We start from the raw sequence: 20,000 nt of genomic DNA on the forward strand, positions 1-20,000 counted from the left end.
GTTTCCATGAGGAGTTTCCATGGCGTGTACTAGGGAGGGTCCTTACACGGGAGAAGCGCGGGACGATGGTGGACTACATCGGCGCAGATGACTAGACGAGGGGAGTCTTCATCGTTACCGGTCGTGGCTGACGACGGTTGCTTACGCTAATGGCGGAAGGGTTTCTCGGGGAGAAACGTGAAAGGGGTGTGTTGGCACCAACGGTGGAAGGTGTGTGTTGGCACCTACAATGAGAGTTTTGGGAATTCATTATTCTGCGATACAAGGAAGTGAACTGGCGACATGCAGTGAGCCGTGATTCGAACTCGTGAGTGTCTGTCGGTGCCTTCTTTTGTGCGTTAATCTATAATATATAATATTATTTGAGAAAGTGATTTTATAATATGTATTTACATGCATTGAGTGAAAGCTAAGAGGTTGTGTGAACTGTGTGTCGAAAAGTTGATTTGTATTGATGTGTTTGAAGTGAAGAAGTATGTTATGTTTTTGGTTGAGGAAATAATAAGCCTGCATCCTCCCAAATTCTGTTTTTGAAGTGTTTGGTGTGAAAAGGGTAGAGACAGTGCAATAGGGCAGAACACGTACATTTATTTCACATGCAAACCACTTTATGACACCCATCCAAAACACATTGCACCCAGTTTAGTACACCAACTGAAGCATTCATTCCCGTGTCATTTCATCTTGTGCTTTGTCTGCCATTAAAGTTCCTGCACTTGGTTATTAGGCACAACAAAGATTGCTTTTACGGGGGTGTCACGATTTCAGTGACACGTTTGAGAAAGAAACTCTTTGTTGGGCGCCTTTCTCAAATTGCAACGTAATGCGCCTGTTGCTGGCAGCCGCATTGCGAAAAGGTTCTGCTAAACCTTCACGAAATTCACGTGGAAACCGTGCGGGCTCATATGGGGTGATTCTTCGCTCACGGTTAAAAACACGTGTTCCGGGCATGCTATACCTGCGTTTGGTAGGCGACCAGTGATTGGTCAGGAAGATCGCTTGGCTTGGGGAAGCGACTGCCGATTGATCAGGGAGATCACATGGTCTTTATTTCTTTTCTACAAGCTGGGCAGACGAGAGGTCTGGGGTATTGCTCTGTCAACTAAGATTTGGAGGATTCCAACGCGTTGAAAGACTGGTTTAGGTCTACCAACGGGCTTCTGATGTTAGTTCCATACACAGAAGGCTCAGGACAGAGGGATTTGGCTACATATTTTCGCTGACGAGCGGGAGCCAAATATTCAAGCGGTTTGCTTGGGAGAGCTGCGTTCCACGAGCTGTTGAGGTAATTAGCCGTTACTTTACGCTGGTGACCGGCCTATGGCTGTGAAATGTAAACTCTGTTTTGTTTCTCCATGATAGCGTATAACTTGCTCATTATAACGCTAAATTGTAATCTGTATATGGTTTTTGCAGATATGGAGAGGCGGAGAAAATGTCTTGAGTTGTTATTAAAAGTCTATCCTTGCAGGTACCACGTGCTCGCTGAAGGGGGAAGTTAGATTATGTTTAAAGGTGGTAAAAGGGGGATTGTTGGCATGGTCACTGCACCAATTGCTCTTGTTTCAGCTTGTTGCTGGTTGACGCCGCTTGTTGCTGGTTGTTGCTGTACGTTTGCTGGACGTTTGCTACCTGGCTGCTACCTGTTTGCTGTTGAAGACGGGCTACACTGTTGCTGTCCTTTGCTGTACGGTTGCTGTTCTACGGCTGTTACTGGTGTTGCTCCAACTTTCACCTGTATGCTCCACTGCTCCACTGCGTTTCATCGAATGGACCCTGGCTACACCGAGAGTTGAGTGCACCCATGCGAAAACGCCCCCCACCTTGTCATCTTTCTAACCCTTTATGACGAACTTTGAGTTGTGACAACGTGGAGTGTGTAACGATAGCATTCGTGTTCTGTGTGTTGTGGGCATTGGTGTTCGTGAGTCCTTGCGTAAAGCACACAAAAGGCACAGCAGGTTCAAGATGACAGTTAGTTTATTCCGCCATAGATCAGAGAGGGGCAGCCCATACGCATGCGCGATCATGACCTACATTCATGACGTCATATTCATGCGCGTGTACATAGTCTCGGCCATGTGCTCGCAGGCACAGTAAACTAATACATACTCTCGTAACATCCCCTTTTCTCTAAAGAAAATGAAAAGAAGATAACTCAGCAAATTCAACCTTTCAATTAAGAATACTCTGCATGAACACCATTATCCGTAGAGTTAGTATAAATGCATTACTGTTTCACTTTAGCACTTGTTTCCAAACTTGTCATCATTAATACAATGTCATTTTCTAACTTGTCACAAACTCAAATACAACAAAAACAACCGGTCACTTGTATTTGCCTTTGTGGCCTCTTCTTAGTCCATATTAAGTCCAGAAAACAACATAAACATACTACAAAATAAAACAGTCAACATAACACAGTTGGACATGTCTTCTGTCACTGAGTCTCAGCTAATTGCAGTAGTCTTTCAGGTATGCTGGAGTTTTGAGGGTTCTGCCTCTCGATGAACAGGTAGGTTGTGTTTGTTGCTTGTGTGACTGTGCTGTGTTCCCTTTTATTTGTTGCTCTTCTGTGATTTTTTCTTTGGCCTGTTCTTTTTTATATTTAGTCAAGTTTTGACTAAATATTTTAACATCGAGGGGGAATCGAAACGAGGGTCGTGGTGTATGTGCGTGCGTGTGTGCGTGCGTGCGCGTGTGTGTGTGTGTGTGTGTGTGTGTAGAGCGATTCAGACTAAACTACTGGACCGATCTTTATGAAATTTGACATGAGAGTTCCTGGGTATGAAATCCCCGAACGTTTTTTTCATTTTTTTGATAAATGTCTTTGATGACGTCATATCCGGCTTTTCGTGAAAGTTGAGGCGGCACTGTCACGCCCTCATTTTTCAACCAAATTGGTTGAAATTTTGGTCAAGTAATCTTCGACAAAGCCCGGGGTTTGGTATTGCATTTCAGCTTGGTGGCTTAAAAATTAATTAATGACTTTGGTCATTAAAAATCGGAAAATTGTAAAAAAAAAAAAAATTTATAAAACGATCCAAATTTACGTTTATCTTATTCTCCATCATTTGCTGATTCCAAAAACATATAAATATGTTATATTCAGATTAAAAACAAGCTCTGAAAATTAAATATATAAAAATTATTATCAAAATTAAATTGTCGAAATCAATTTAAAAACACTTTCATCTTATTCCTTGTCGGTTCCTGATTCCAAAAACATATAGATATGATATGTTTGGATTAAAAACACGCTCAGAAAGTTAAAACAAAGAGAGGTACAGAAAAGCGTGCTATCCTTCTTAGCGCAACTACTACCCCGCTCTTCTTGTCAATTTCACTGCCTTTGCCATGAGCGGTGGCCTGACGATGCTACGAGTAAAATGGCATTGCGTTCAGTTTCATTCTGTGAGTTCGACAGCTACTTGACTAAATATTGTATTTTCGCCTTACGCGACTTGTTATTTGTTTCTTTCTGACCCGTTTTTTCTGTTGTTTCTTTTTGAATTTCTTCCTGTGGTTCTGTTGTTTTGTTCTGCGAAACATTGCTTTTGACTTCTGAGTTTTTGTGACTCTCTAGTGACATGTCAGTCATGCGTCTCAATCTGTCATTTTCCTGGAGTTTTGCGTTTGTTTTTTCAGCAGGTGTGTTGACTGATTCGCATGTGGGTCGGAGTTGCCTTTTGTTGCGCCTGTATTCACGACCGTCTTCTGTGCGAAGTTTATATGACCTAACATCAACTTGATGTTCGACCTTTGCTTTCACCCACTTTTGGCCTAGTTTGACTCTGACTGTTTGTCCAGGCTTGATTGTTTCTAATTCAGCTGTACCTCTGTTGTAGTACTTTGCTTGTTTTTCTTTGCGGTTGATGAGTTTTTTCTGAACCTCACGACATGTTTGTGGTTTAAGCAATGTTCTTGCTGTTGGAACTCTCGTTCTAGTTCTGCGACTGAACAATCTTTGGTTAGGAGACGTTTCCATGGTTTCTGATGGAGTGTTCCTGAGCTCTAGCAAAGCTAAATATGGGTCTGACTTGCTCTCTAGTGTTTTCTTCATCAGAGTTTTTGCTTGCTTGACTGCGTTCTCGGCTTTCCCATTGGATTGTGGGTAGTATGGTGAGCTTGTAATGTGTTCCCGGCTTTCCCATTGGATTGTGGGTAGTATGGTGAGCTTGTAATGTGTTCCCGGCTTTCCCATTGGATTGTGGGTAGTATGGTGAGCTTGTAATGTGTTCCCGGCTTTCCCATTGGATTGTGGGTAGTATGGTGAGCTTGTAATGTGTTCCCGGCTTTCCCATTTGATTGTGGGTAGTATGGTGAGCTTGTAATGTGTTCTCGGCTTTCCCATTGGATTGTGGGTAGTATGGTGAGCTTGTAATGTGTTCCCGGCTTTCCCATTTGATTGTGGGTAGTATGGTGAGCTTGTAATGTGTTCTCGGCTTTCCCATTGGATTGTGGGTAGTATGGTGAGCTTGTAATGTGTTCTCGGCTTTCCCATTGGATTGTGGGTAGTATGGTGAGCTTGTAATGTGTTCTCGGCTTTCCCATTTGATTGTGGGTAGTATGGTGAGCTTGTAATGTGTTCCCGGCTTTCCCATTTGATTGTGGGTAGTATGGTGAGCTTGTAATGTGTTCCCGGCTTTCCCATTGGATTGTGGGTAGTATGGTGAGCTTGTAATGTGTTCTCGGCTTTCCCATTGGATTGTGGGTAGTATGGTGAGCTTGTAATGTGTTCCCGGCTTTCCCATTTGATTGTGGGTAGTATGGTGAGCTTGTAATGTGTTCCCGGCTTTCCCATTGGATTGTGGGTAGTATGGTGAGCTTGTAATGTGTTCCCGGCTTTCCCATTTGATTGTGGGTAGTATGGTGAGCTTGTAATGTGTTCTCGGCTTTCCCATTTGATTGTGGGTAGTATGGTGAGCTTGTAATGTGTTCTCGGCTTTCCCATTTGATTGTGGGTAGTATGGTGAGCTTGTAATGTGTTCCCGGCTTTCCCATTGGATTGTGGGTAGTATGGTGAGCTTGTAATGTGTTCTCGGCTTTCCCATTGGATTGTGGGTAGTATGGTGAGCTTGTAATGTGTTCTAATTCCCATATGATTGTGGGTAGTATGGTGAGCTTGTAATGTGTTCCCGGCTTTCCCATTTGATTGTGGGTAGTATGGTGAGCTTGTAATGTGTTCCCGGCTTTCCCATTTGATTGTGGGTAGTATGGTGAGCTTGTAATGTGTTCTCGGCTTTCCCATTGGATTGTGGGTAGTATGGTGAGCTTGTAATGTGTTCTAATTCCCATTTGATTGTGGGTAGTATGGTGAGCTTGTAATGTGTTCCCGGCTTTCCCATTTGATTGTGGGTAGTATGGTGAGCTTGTAATGTGTTCCCGGCTTTCCCATTTGATTGTGGGTAGTATGGTGAGCTTGTAATGTGTTCCCGGCTTTCCCATTGGATTGTGGGTAGTATGGTGAGCTTGTAATGTGTTCCCGGCTTTCCCATTTGATTGTGGATAGTATGGTGAGCTTGTAATGTGTTCTCGGCTTTCCCATTTGATTGTGGGTAGTATGGTGAGCTTGTAATGTGTTCTCGGCTTTCCCATTTGATTGTGGGTAGTATGGTGAGCTTGTAATGTGTTCTCGGCTTTCCCATTGGATTGTGGGTAGTATGGTGAGCTTGTAATGTGTTCTAATTCCCATTTGATTGTGGGTAGTATGGTGAGCTTGTAATGTGTTCCCGGCTTTCCCATTTGATTGTGGGTAGTATGGTGAGCTTGTAATGTGTTCTCGGCTTTCCCATTTGATTGTGGGTAGTATGGTGAGCTTGTAATGTGTTCCCGGCTTTCCCATTGGATTGTGGGTAGTATGGTGAGCTTGTAATGTGTTCCCGGCTTTCCCATTTGATTGTGGGTAGTATGGTGAGCTTGTAATGTGTTCCCGGCTTTCCCATTTGATTGTGGGTAGTATGGTGAGCTTGTAATGTGTTCCCGGCTTTCCCATTTGATTGTGGGTAGTATGGTGAGCTTGTAATGTGTTCCCGGCTTTCCCATTTGATTGTGGATAGTATGGTGAGCTTGTAATGTGTTCTCGGCTTTCCCATTTGATTGTGGGTAGTATGGTGAGCTTGTAATGTGTTCCCGGCTTTCCCATTTGATTGTGGGTAGTATGGTGAGCTTGTAATGTGTTCTCGGCTTTCCCATTTGATTGTGGGTAGTATGGTGAGCTTGTAATGTGTTCTCGGCTTTCCCATTTGATTGTGGGTAGTATGGTGAGCTTGTAATGTGTTCCCGGCTTTCCCATTTGATTGTGGGTAGTATGGTGAGCTTGTAATGTGTTCTAATTCCCATTTGATTGTGGGTAGTATGGTGAGCTTGTAATGTGTTCTCGGCTTTCCCATTTGATTGTGGGTAGTATGGTGAGCTTGTAATGTGTTCTCGGCTTTCCCATTTGATTGTGGGTAGTATGGTGAGCTTGTAATGTGTTCCCGGCTTTCCCATTGGATTGTGGGTAGTATGGTGAGCTTGTAATGTGTTCTCGGCTTTCCCATTGGATTGTGGGTAGTATGGTGAGCTTGTAATGTGTTCCCGGCTTTCCCATTTGATTGTGGGTAGTATGGTGAGCTTGTAATGTGTTCTCGGCTTTCCCATTTGATTGTGGGTAGTATGGTGAGCTTGTAATGTGTTCCCGGCTTTCCCATTGGATTGTGGGTAGTATGGTGAGCTTGTAATGTGTTCTCGGCTTTCCCATTTGATTGTGGGTAGTATGGTGAGCTTGTAATGTGTTCCCGGCTTTCCCATTTGATTGTGGGTAGTATGGTGAGCTTGTAATGTGTTCTCGGCTTTCCCATTGGATTGTGGGTAGTATGGTGAGCTTGTAATGTGTTCCCGGCTTTCCCATTTGATTGTGGGTAGTATGGTGAGCTTGTAATGTGTTCTCGGCTTTCCCATTTGATTGTGGGTAGTATGGTGAGCTTGTAATGTGTTCCCGGCTTTCCCATTGGATTGTGGGTAGTATGGTGAGCTTGTAATGTGTTCTCGGCTTTCCCATTTGATTGTGGGTAGTATGGTGAGCTTGTAATGTGTTCCCGGCTTTCCCATTTGATTGTGGGTAGTATGGTGAGCTTGTAATGTGTTCTAATTCCCATTTGATTGTGGGTAGTATGGTGAGCTTGTAATGTGTTCCCGGCTTTCCCATTGGATTGTGGGTAGTATGGTGAGCTTGTAATGTGTTCCCGGCTTTCCCATTTGATTGTGGATAGTATGGTGAGCTTGTAATGTGTTCTCGGCTTTCCCATTGGATTGTGGGTAGTATGGTGAGCTTGTAATGTGTTCTCGGCTTTCCCATTTGATTGTGGGTAGTATGGTGAGCTTGTAATGTGTTCCCGGCTTTCCCATTTGATTGTGGGTAGTATGGTGAGCTTGTAATGTGTTCTCGGCTTTCCCATTTGATTGTGGGTAGTATGGTGAGCTTGTAATGTGTTCTCGGCTTTCCCATTTGATTGTGGGTAGTATGGTGAGCTTGTAATGTGTTCTCGGCTTTCCCATTTGATTGTGGGTAGTATGGTGAGCTTGTAATGTGTTCTAATTCCCATTTGATTGTGGGTAGTATGGTGAGCTTGTAATGTGTTCTAATTCCCATTTGATTGTGGGTAGTATGGTGAGCTTGTAATGTGTTCTAATTCCCATTTGATTGTGGGTAGTATGGTGAGCTTGTAATGTGTTCTAATTCCCATTTGATTGTGGGTAGTATGGTGAGCTTGTAATGTGTTCTAATTCCCGTTTGATTGTGGGTAGTATGGTGAACTTGTAATGTGTTCTAATTCCCGTTTGATTGTGGGTAGTATGGTGAGCTTGTAATGTGTTCTAATTCCCATGCTTCTGCGAAGTCATGAAACTTTTGTGAACTGAACGGTGGCCCGTTGTCTGTGATCATGCGCTCCGGAATGCCATGTCTTGCCAAATGCGACTTGAGTTTGTAGATGACTTCTTCCGCTGTTTTGTTTTCTAGCCTGTCTATCTCAAAGAAGTCTGAATAGTAGTCAACCAGGACCACATACGACTTGCCGTTGAAGTCCATCAGGTCGCATCCTACCGTTTCCCAAGGTCGTTCTGGAATCGGGTGTGTGATCATTGGCTCTTTTGTCTGGTTTCGTTGGAACGTTTGACACGTTGCACACTGACGCACCAGGTTCTCCATGTCGGTGTTGAGTCCTGGCCAGTATACCACTTCCCTGGCTCTTCTCATACAGCCTTGGATTCCTGTATGTGCTTGATGGAGTAGCTGGAGGATCTTCTCCCGCTTCTTCTCTGGCACCACTATCCTCTCTCCCTTGAAGATGAGTCCATTCTGTGCGGACAGCTCTTCCCTGAATGGAAAATATGCCTGAAGGTTGAGTGGTACTTTTCGGCGTTCTTCTGGCCATCCCGACTGTATCAGGTTCATCAGCGTTGCCATATCTGGGTCTTCTTTTGTCGCTGATTGCAGTTCTATCATCCGGCTTTCTGACACTGCAATGTGAACTGCCATGTCGATGCTTTCGATCTTCCTTGTGACGCTGCTTTCACGGCTCTGCTACGTGTGTCTGCAAGATACATCTCTGTACCCTTCTTGTACACTAGACTGTACTGATACTGCTGTGTTCTCAGTACCATCCTCTGCTAAGTGTGTCTGCAAGATACATCTCTGTACCCTTCTTGTACACTGTACTGATACTTCTGTGTTCTCAGTACCATCCTCTGCTAAGTGTGTCTGCAAGATACATCTCTGTACCCTTCTTGTACACTAGACTGTACTGATACTTCTGTGTTCTCAGTACCATCCTCTGCAATCTCTTTGGTGCTGATAGCAGGCTCTTCTTGTGTATTGGAATGAGCGGTTTGTGGTCTGTCTCGACCTCAATTTGTCGTCCATACACGTATCTCTCGAAGCGTTCCAGTCCGAAGACAATCGCTAGCATTTCTTTCTCAATTTGAGCGTAGTTGCGCTCAGTTTCTGTCAATGCTCTTGAGGCGTATTGGACTGGTTGTCCATCTGCAAGGAGACAAGCTCCTAGTCCAAACTCAGATGCGTCACACTGGAGTGTGATTTCTGCATTCTGATCGAAGAATCGTAGCACTGTAGGTTCTGACAGCACTTTCTTGATCTCTTCGAGCGCTCTTCCATGGACGTCGTTGTCCCATCTGAAGTTGTTCTTCTTTTTCACCAGTTCTCTCAATGGTGTAGCGATTTCTGACAGGTTGGGGCAGAACTTCTGCAGGTAACCCACCATTCCTAGTAGGCGCTGGACTGCTGCTCTGTCTTCTGGAGGCTGAATCTGTTTGACTGCATCAATTTTCTTTGGGTCCGCTTTGAGACCTTCTCTTGAAATGATGTGTCCCAGATATGTCAGTTCCTTCTTCTTGTACTCGACCTTCTCGCGGTTGAGTTTCACCCCTTTCTCCCTGCATCGCAGAAGAAATCTTCTCACGTTTTCATCATGGTTGGCCTACGCAGTTTCATCTGTTTCACCTTTCCCCCAAATGATGAAATCATCATGGACTGCAAAGACACCCGGCAGGCCTTTGACTGCATCGTCGATCCTCCGTTGGAATTCTTCTGGACTTACTGAGACACCAAACGGCATACGTTTCCAGCGAAACTTACCAAATGGAGTTTCAAATGTGGTCAGCATAGAGCTCTCTTCATCCATGACGACATGCCAAAACCCATTTTTAGCATCCATGTGGGTGAAGTATCGTGCTCCGACCATGTCTTCCAACGCATCGTCGATGGTTTTCATCGGGTAGTGGTTACGCTTCAGTGCTTTATTCAGCGGTTTGGGGTCAAAGCATAACCTTGGCTTGCCATTGGACTTCATAGTCACCACCAGACTGTTGACCCAATCTGTTGGTACGTTCACCGGTGTAACAACTCCTAGCTCTTGGAGCCTCTCAAGTTCTCCTTTGACCTTCTCCTTCACTGGACTTGGCCATTTTCTGCACGGTAACTTGACTGGATGGACTGTCGGGTCTACTACTAGATTCAAATCTCCTTCAAGTCGACCTAGTTCCCCTTCAAAAACATCCTTGAACTCTGACATGACTGTTTTCTGATTGTCTGTGATGACTGCGATGTTCTCTTTGTTGACCGTGACCAACCCCATGTGTTGTATTGCCCTACAACCCAGGATAGACTTGACCTTTCCCTCTACAACAATAAATCTGACTTTATAGTGACTATTGTTTTTGGGGTTTTCGACTGACAGAATCCTTTCCCCTACAGGCTTCACTACCGACTTGTCATACCTCAGCAGTCTTTTGTCACTCTTCTGTAGGTCTGTCAGCTTACTGTCTCCTGTCACTGTCTTGTATGTGTCAACTGAAAAACTGTTGATTGTCGCGCCACTGTCAAGTTGGACAATCACATTTGTCCTGTCTTGTCCAACTAACATTTTGGCATGCACTGACTTTTCTGACTTGTCATCACCATCAACATGAAACACAACAACATCACTATTCTGATCATCATCATCTACCAGCAAAACATCATCAGAGTATTCATCTTTCTTTCCTGCAATAGAAACACCATTCACATGCAAAACAAGATCATCATCATCAAAGTCATCATCTTCATCGCACACTTCATGTACTGTTTTCCTTTCTTTCAGTTTGCACATCACCGCGAAGTGATTTTTCTTTCCACACTTCTTGCACTGCTGACCACAGGCTGGACAATGTTCTTTGCCTTTCTTGTGACTTCGCGCACAATAGGAACACTGTTTACCTTTATGAGAGTCCTCGGTCCCACCTTTCTTGTAGGTTGACTCTGCCGTTCTTCTCATCTTGCCCTTGGTCTTCAGGTGATGAATCTCCTCTGCCGCCATAGACTTCGACTGCTGTGCAGATACTTCATGTACCCGGCACAAGTCAATGCACGTTTTCAGCGTCAACTCCTTCTCCTGAAGAAGCTTGGTACGCACAGCGTCGTCTGCAATCCCCGCGACAATTCGATCACGAAGCATACGATCTCGAAATTGTTCAAAGTTGCACGAACCTGCCAGTTGTCGTAGTGCACCAACGTAGGCGTCGATGGATTCTCCCTTCTCCTGCTTCCTCTGATGGAACTTGTAAGTTTCGTAGGCCTCGCACGTTTCTCCAACGCAGTAGTCAGTGAACTTATTCAGCACACTGTCAATTTTCTTCTCTTGGCCCGCTTCAAACTGGAACCCGTCGAGCACGTCTAGCGCTCATTCCCCCAAGCATGAAGTAAATACTGCGGTACGGTACTCGTCTTCTTGAGTTTTCAATCTCGACGCAGTTTCGTAGGTGTCCCATGTTCGACGAAACTTCTTCCATGCCCCTTCCAGGTTCGGCACGTTGATTTCGAACTTCGTTGGCAACGGAATTCTTGCTGTCACTTGCCTTTCATTTCTTTGCTGCGCTTCTTCTGCTCTTCTGACACCATGTAACGATAGCATTCGTGTTCTGTGTGTTGTGGGCATTGGTGTTCGTGAGTCCTTGCACACAAAAGGCACAGCAGGTTCAAGATGACAGTTAGTTTATTCCGCCATAGATCAGAGAGAGCAGCCCATACGCATGCGCGATCATGACCTACATTTCATGACGTCATATTCATGCGCGTGTACATAGTCTCGGCCATGTGCTCGCAGGCACAGTAAACTAATACATACTCTCGTAACAGAGTGTTTAACGCCTGTACAGGCTAAGACTTTTTACAGAGCAGCTAAGTGTTTTCTAACTTTTACACGGTTCAGCGTGTTCTTATTATTTCATAAACTTTAACTGGCTTTTGTCAGTTGTCTTCATTGTTATGTTTACGACTTGGTCGTAAAACATTATTGGCTTCACGAGAAGAGGGAGGTGTAGAGTTAGTGTATATAAACAGACGTCTAGAACTTATACTTTTGTTGTTTCCAACTTTTTTGTGTGACTGCGAGAGTGGATCGTGGTGTGGTTAGTCAGTTAGCAGTAATTGACCGTTTTAGGTCATTCATTTGACCATTAAAAACGTGACAGGGGGTCGAGAATGATGATATAGAAGATGATGATATAGAGGTTGATGATGATAATAGGGAGATTTAAAAAACGAAACGTCGGGACGTTTCGTTTTGAAGTTGTGGTAAACGTCATCATTTCGGGGGTCTCTCGCTGGAAAGGTGAAGGTCAACTGAAACGGAACGTGGAACGTCAAAACGCAGTCACGTTTTCCACCCCCAAAAAACGAACAATATTTCGTCAACTTTTGTGAGTATTTTTGCACACTAACAGTTTTATTTGTTGGCCATTTTATGCATTGCTAGATTCATCAACCCTTTCACAGTCTTTCAGCGCTGAGAATGTGTTCATTGGAGGTAGACAACTGTTGTGAACTGAAATATTTTGAAGGGTGCTGATCCTGGTACATTTATCCAACTTCATGGTGAGAAAGCAAATGGCGAAGCAGAAGTAGGTCATCGCATCGAATTTTTATTCTGGCTTCGTATGTGATTTTGTATAAACAAAGTCTGTGTGATTTATTTGGACTGAAAATAATCAAAGTATGCCCGATTCTGGACCACCTCCTAGGTTTTTTTTTTCCATTCTGATCGAGGACAGACGTGATAATTTCACTTGAAGATTTATCGCCCTTCCTTCATTCCGAAACGAAACGTGAATACATCTAAATCTTGTCTGCGGCCTATGCCGTCTCGTTTCACGTTACCTTTCGCGGGGTGACTCATTCACCAAACGAAACGAGCTGCAAAACGAAACGTGCTGTCTTTTAAATCTCCCTAGTGATGATGATGATGACGCTGCTGCTGCTGCTGCTGCTGCTGCTGATGATGATGATGATGATGATAATGACGATGATGATGATGATGATGATGACGATGATGATGATGATGATGATGATGATGATGATGATGATGATGATTATGATGTTACAGAGATCTGTCCGAAAAGGGACAGTGTAGGAAGGTGTGGCTGGAAAACGTTCATCCCGGAAGAGAAGTGTCCCAACGGGTCCAACAACTGGAACACCAAGCACTGCCCCATCCGCTGTGGTGTCTGTCCCGGTGAGTCACTGTCCCATCCCCTGTGGTGTCTGTCCCGGTAAGTCACTGCTCGCTTTCCCAGCAAGCACTGCTCCATCCGCTGTGCTGTCTGTCCCGATGAGTCACTGCTCGCTTTCCCACCAAGCACTGCCCCACCCGCTGTGGTGTCTGTCCCGGTGAGTCACTGCCCCATCCCCTGTGGTGTCTGTCCCGGTGAGTCACTGCCCCATCCCCTGTGGTGTCTGTCCCGGTGAGTGACTGCCCCATCCCCTGTGCTGTCTGTCCCGGTGAGTTACTGTCCCATCCCCTGTGGTGTCTGTCCCGGTGAGTCACTGCCCCATCCCCTGTGGTGTCTGTCCCGGTGAGTCACTGCCCCATCCCCTGTGCTGTCTGTCCCGGTGAGTCAGTGCCCCATCCCCTGTGGTGTCTGTCCCGGTGAGTCACTGCCCCATCCCCTGTGGTGTCTGTCCCGGTGAGTCACTGCCCCATCCCCTGTGGTGTCTGTCCCGGTGAGTCACTGCCCCATCCCCTGTGCTGTCTGTCCCGGTGAGTCACTGCCCCATCCCCTGTGGTGTCTGTCCCGGTGAGTCACTGCCCCATCCCCTGTGGTGTCTGTCCCGGTGAGTCACTGCCCCATCCCCTGTGGTGTCTGTCCCGGTGAGTCACTGTCCCATCCCCTGTGGTGTCTGTCCCGGTGAGTCACTGCCCCATCCCCTGTGCTGTCTGTCCCGGTGAGTCACTGCCCCATCCCCTGTGCTGTCTGTCCCGGTGAGTCACTGCCCCATCCCCTGTGCTGTTTGTCCCGGTGAGTCACAGCCCCATCCCCTGTGCTGTCTGTCCCGGTGAGTCACTGCCCCATCCCCTGTGGTGTCTGTCCCGGTGAGTCACTGTCCCATCCCCTGTGGTGTCTGTCCCGGTGAGTCACTGCCCCATCCCCTGTGCTGTCTGTCCCGGTGAGTCACTGCCCCATCCCCTGTGCTGTCTGTCCCGGTGAGTCACTGCCCCATCCCCTGTGCTGTCTGTCCCGGTGAGTCACTGTCCCATCCCCTGTGGTATCTGTCCCGGTGAGTCACTGTCCCATCCCCTGTGCTGTCTGTCCAGGTGAGTCACTGCCCCATCCCCTGTGCTGTCTGTCCAGGTGAGTCACTGCCCCATCCCCTGTGCTGTCTGTCCCGGTGAGTCACTGCCCCATCCCCTGTGGTGTCTGTCCCGGTGAGTCACTGCCCCATCCCCTGTGCTGTCTGTCCCGGTGAGTCACTGCCCCATCCCCTGTGGTGTCTGTCCCGGTGAGTCACTGTCCCATCCCCTGTGCTGTCTGTCCCGGTGAGTCACTGCCCCATCCCCTGTGCTGTCTGTCCAGGTGAGTCACTGCCCCATCCCCTGTGGTGTCTGTCCCGGTGAGTCACTGCCCCATCCCCTGTGCTGTCTGTCCCGGTGAGTCACTGCCACATCCCCTGTGCTGTCTGTCCCGGTGAGTCACTGCCCCATCCCCTGTGATGTCTGTTCCGGTGAGTCACTGCCCCATCCCCTGTGCTGTCTGTCCCGGTGAGTCACTGCCCCATCCCCTGTGGTGTCTGTCCCGGTGAGTCCCTGCCCCATCCCCTGTGCTGTCTGTCCCGGTGAGTCACTGCCCCATCCCCTGTGGTGTCTGTCCCGGTGAGTCACTGTCCCATCCCCTGTGCTGTCTGTCCCGGTGAGTCACTGCCCCATCCCCTGTGGTGTCTGTCCCGGTGAGTTACTGTCCCATTCCCTGTGCTGTCTGTCCCGGTGAGTCACTGTCCCATCCCCTGTGCTGTCTGTCCCGGTGAGTCACTGCCCCATCCCCTGTGCTGTCTGTCCCGGTGAGTCACTGCCCCATCCCCTGTGGTGTCTGTCCCGGTGAGTCACTGCCCCATCCCCTGTGCTGTCTGTCCCGGTGAGTCACTGCCCCATCCCCTGTGGTGTCTGTCCCGGTGAGTCACTGCCCCATCCCCTGTGCTGTCTGTCCAGGTGAGTCACTGCCCCATCCCCTGTGCTGTCTGTCCCGGTGAGTCACTGCCCCATCCCCTGTGGTGTCTGTCCCGGTGAGTCACTGCCCCATCCCCTGTGGTGTCTGTCCCGGTGAGTCACTGCCCCATCCCCTGTGCTGTCTGTCCAGGTGAGTCACTGCCCCATCCCCTGTGCTGTCTGTCCCGGTGAGTCACTGCCCCATCCCCTGTGGTGTCTGTCCCGGTGAGTCACTGCCCCATCCCCTGTGCTGTCTGTCCCGGTGAGTCACTGCCCCATCCCCTGTGGTGTCTGTCCCGGTGAGTCACTGTCCCATCCCCTGTGCTGTCTGTCCAGGTGAGTCACTGCCCCATCCCCTGTGGTGTCTGTCCCGGTGAGTCACTGCCCCATCCCCTGTGGTGTCTGTCCCGGTGAGTCACTGCCCCATCCCCTGTGCTGTCTGTCCAGGTGAGTCACTGCCCCATCCCCTGTGGTGCCTGTCCCGGTGAGTCACTGTCCCATCCCCTGTGGTGTCTGTCCCGGTGAGTCACTGTCCCATCCCCTGTGCTGTCTGTCCCGGTGAGTCACTGCCCCATCCCCTGTGGTGTCTGTCCCGGTGAGTCACTGCCCCATCCCCTGTGGGGTCTGTCCCGGTGAGTCACTGTCCCATCCCCTGTGCTGTCTGTCCAGGTGAGTCACTGCCCCATCCCCTGTGGTGTCTGTCCCGGTGAGTCACTGCCCCATCCCCTGTGCTGTCTGTCCCGGTGAGTCACTGTCCCATCCCCTGTGGTGTCTGTCCCGGTGAGTCACTGCCCCATCCCCTGTGCTGTCTGTCCCGGTGAGTCACTGCCCCATCCCCTGTGGTGTCTGTCCCGGTGAGTCACTGTCCCATCCCCTGTGCTGTCTGTCCAGGTGAGTCACTGCCCCATCCCCTGTGGTGTCTGTCCCGGTGAGTCACTGCCCCATCCCCTGTGCTGTCTGTCCCGGTGAGTCACTGCCCCATCCCCTGTGGTGTCTGTCCCGGTGAGTCACTGCCCCATCCCCTGTGGTATCTGTCCCGGTGAGTCACTGCCCCATCCCCTGTGGGGTCTGTCCCGGTGAGTCACTGTCCCATCCCCTGTGCTGTCTGTCCAGGTGAGTCACTGCCCCATCCCCTGTGGTGTCTGTCCCGGTGAGTCACTGCCCCATCCCCTGTGCTGTCTGTCCCGGTGAGTCTCTGTCCCATCCCCTGAGGTGTCTGTCCCGGTGAGTCACTGCCCCATCCCCTGTGGTGTCTGTCCCGGTGAGTCACTGCCCCATCCCCTGTGGTGTCTGTCCCGGTGAGTCACTGCCCCATCCCCTGTGCTGTCTGTCCCGGTGAGTCACTGCCCCATCCCCTGTGGTGTCTGTCCAGGTGAGTCACTGCCCCATCCCCTGTGCTGTCTGTCACGGTGAGTCACTGCCCCATCCCCTGTGCTGTCTGTCCCGGTAAGTCACTGCCCCATCCCCTGTGCTGTCTGTCCCGGTGAGTCACTGCCCCATCCCCTGTGCTGTCTGTCCCGGTGAGTCACTGCCCCATCCCCTGTGGTATCTGTCCCGGTGAGTCACTGCCCCATCCCCTGTGGTGTCTGTCCCGGTGAGTCACTGTCCCATCCCCTGTGGTATCTGTCCCGGTGAGTCACTGTCCCATCCCCTGTGCTGTCTGTCCAGGTGAGTCACTGCCCCATCCCCTGTGGGGTCTGTCCAGGTGAGTCACTGCCCCATCCCCTGTGCTGTCTGTCCCGGTGAGTCCCTCCCCCATCCCCTGTGGTGTTTGTCCCGGTGAGTTACTGTCCCATCCCCTGTGCTGTCTGTCCCGGTGAGTCACTGCCCCATCCCCTGTGGTGTCTGTCCCGGTAAGTCACTGCCCCATCCCCTGTGGTATCTGTCCCGGTGAGTCACTGCCCAATCCCTTGTGCTGTCTGTCCCGGTGAGTCTCTGTCCCATCCCCTGAGGTGTCTGTCCCGGTGAGTCACTGCCCCATCCCCTGTGGTGTCTGTCCCGGTGAGTCACTGCCCCATCCCCTGTGCTGTCTGTCCCGGTAAGTCACTGCCCCATCCCCTGTGGTATCTGTCCCGGTAAGTCACTGCCCCATCCCCTGTGGTATCTGTCACGGTGAGTCACTGCCCCATCCCCTGTGGTGTCTGTCCCGGTGAGTCACTGCTCGCTTTCCCACCAAGACATAATTTGACTGGCCAGGGATTGCCAAATCGCAAAATGTTAACTCGCCATCCGGGCGAGTAACTTCAAGAAGTCACTAGCCCGCCACAAATGTCGCTAACCCGGTAAACACCACACAACAAATTATGAGTGTCATATTTCTTGACACAATTAAAATAGCGGTAATATGACAGGAGCCTCGTTTCCGTTTCTCTAGAACATGCCGTAGATTTTGCAGAGGACTGAATTCTTGCATCTGCAGTGTTAATATGGCTTAAACAGAAAGTACAACCAACAGTGTTGCATTCAACCAGAATTGTACCTGGTCAACCGTGGACGATTTGGCAATCTCCTGACTGTGTGCTTGGTTTGTAGAGCCGTGTCCAGACGCCGTGTGAGTGTGTGTGTGTGTGTGTGTGTGTGTGTGTGTGTGTGTGTGTAACTGTGTGCTTGGTTTGCAGAGCCTTGTCAAGACACCGTGTGCCAGCACCACGGAACGGTCAACCCGGACAACTGCACGTGCGTGTGTCAACCAGGCTTCACCGGTCAGCAGTGCGGTCAGTGTCATTGTCATCATTGTCACCATTGTCTCCATTGTCACCATCGTCATCATTGTCATCAGTGTCACCATTGTCATCAGTGTCACCATTGTCACCATTGTCATCATTGTCACCACGTGTCATCATTGTCACCATTGTCTCCATTGTCACCATCGTCATCATTGTCATCAGTGTCACCAGTGTCATCATTGTCACCATTGTCACCAGTGTCATCATTGTCACCATTGTCACCACGTGTCATCATTGTCACCATTGTCACCATTGTCATCATTGTCACCATTGTCTCCATTGTCACCATCGTCATCACTGTCATCATTGTCACCAGTGTCATCATTGTCATCATTGTCACCACGTGTCATCATTGTCACCATTGTCATCATTGTCATCATTGTCACCATTGTCACCATTGTCACCACGTGTCATCAGTGTCACCAGTGTCATCATTGTCATCATTGTCACCACGTGTCATCATTGTCACCATTGTCACCATTGTCACCACGTGTCATCATTGTCACCATTGTCATCATTGTCATCATTGTCACCACGTGTCATCATTGTCATCATTGTCATCATTGTCACCACGTGTCATCATTGTCACCATTGTCACCATTGTCATCATTGTCACCATTGTCATCATTGTCATCATTGTCACCATTGTCATCATTGTCACCACGTGTCATCATTGTCACCACTGTCATCATTGTCATCATTGTCACCATTGTCATCATTGTCACCACGTGTCATCATTGTCACCATTGTCACCACGTGTCATCATTGTCACCATTGTCACCACGTGTCATCATTGTCACCATTGTCACCATTGTCATCATTGTCACCACGTGTCATCATTGTCACCATTGTCATCATTGTCATCATTGTCATCATTGTCACCATTGTCATCATTGTCACCACGTGTCATCATTGTCACCACTGTCATCATTGTCATCATTGTCACCATTGTCATCATTGTCATCATTGTCATCATTGTAATCATTGTCACCATTGTCATCATTGTCACCACGTGTCATCATTGTCATCATTGTCATCATTGTAATCATTGTCACCATTGTCATCATTGTCACCACGTTTCATGCATAACCAGCTGGGTAACAAATTAAAACCATTGTCATGAATGTCATCACGTTTTATTCATTACCAGCTGGGTAACAAATTAAAACCATTGTCATGAATGTCATCACGTTTTATTCATAACCAGCTGGGTAACAAATTAAAACCATTGTCATGAATGTCATCACGTTTTATTCATTACCAGCTGGGAAACAAAAACGAATGTTTGTAAATATGACAAATGCAAGTAGCGGAAGAGATTGAGTTTCGGTTGAAACGTGGATTGTCAAGTTCAAAGTCAGGCATGCTGTTTGTGACACGCGCCACTATACGCCACTAAACGCCACCATCTCGGCTTGGGATTCTTGTTTCATGATGATAATTACCACGACGACTGTTTGTCAATTTGCAACTAAGTCGTGCTTTCGGCTGCTAAAGATGAAACAGAGGACAAAGCATATCGGACGGACAATACTGCTGTTCTTACAAAAAGCCATCAAACATCTTATGATGTCACCAAAGATTAAGTGGTGATCTGTGCGGTACGTTAACTTGGTGCATCTGTACCCCACGCCTAAGTGACGATCAGTGTGGTAGGTGTACTAAGTCCAACTGCACCCACGCCTGCAGCAGCTGTCTGTGCGGTTTAGTGTTTGTCTGTACCCTAGGCTTAAGTGACGATCTGTTGATCCGATGATGATGATGATGATGATGATGATGATGATGATGATGATGATGATGATGATGATGATGATGATGATGATGATGATGATGATGATGATGATGATGATGGTGATGATGATGATGATGATGATGATGATGATGATGATGATGATGATGATGATGATGGTGATGGTGATGATGATGATGATGATGATGATGATGATGATGATGATGATGATGCAGAGACCTGCCCGACAAAGGACAACGCAGGATGGTGTACCTACTACTCGTTCAAACCAGACGAGTCCTGCCCCAATAGAACAAACAACTGGTACTCCAAGCAGTGCCCGGTCCGTTGCGGCATGTGCTGAGCGTGACGTCATCCTTCATTGTCTTTCTGTTGTCTGCTTTTCTGTTCAACGTCAAATAAAGACACTTCTAGCAGTCACGTGACTTGTCTCGTTTTGTTGAGCTCCTCGGGGTCAGGTCGTGGCTTTGACGGGAAAGAGAACAACGCGCACCACAAACACACACACAC

At 48.2% G+C, this 20,000-nt stretch overlaps 1 protein-coding gene across 2 annotated transcripts in view; it reads left to right on the forward strand.

The window, feature by feature from the left end:
- LOC138950281 (cysteine-rich venom protein Mr30-like) overlaps positions 1 to 19,907 on the forward strand; it is a 55,343-nt gene extending 35,436 nt beyond the window's left edge. The window contains exons 12-14 of one of the 2 annotated variants that reach the window (XM_070322027.1): positions 12,921 to 13,049; positions 17,633 to 17,728; positions 19,706 to 19,907. In XM_070322027.1, the coding sequence (XP_070178128.1) occupies positions 12,921 to 13,049; positions 17,633 to 17,728; positions 19,706 to 19,833 (353 nt within the window). In that variant the 3' untranslated portion in view covers positions 19,834 to 19,907. The remainder of the gene's footprint in view (positions 1 to 12,920; positions 13,050 to 17,632; positions 17,729 to 19,705) is intronic. The other variant, XM_070322028.1, reaches the window with a different exon arrangement.
- The last annotated feature ends 93 nt before the right edge of the window (positions 19,908 to 20,000 follow it).

The sequence above is a fragment of the Littorina saxatilis genome, linkage group LG16 (assembly GCF_037325665.1).
Source record: "Littorina saxatilis isolate snail1 linkage group LG16, US_GU_Lsax_2.0, whole genome shotgun sequence".
In the NCBI taxonomy this organism is placed as follows: Eukaryota; Metazoa; Mollusca; class Gastropoda; order Littorinimorpha; family Littorinidae; genus Littorina; species Littorina saxatilis.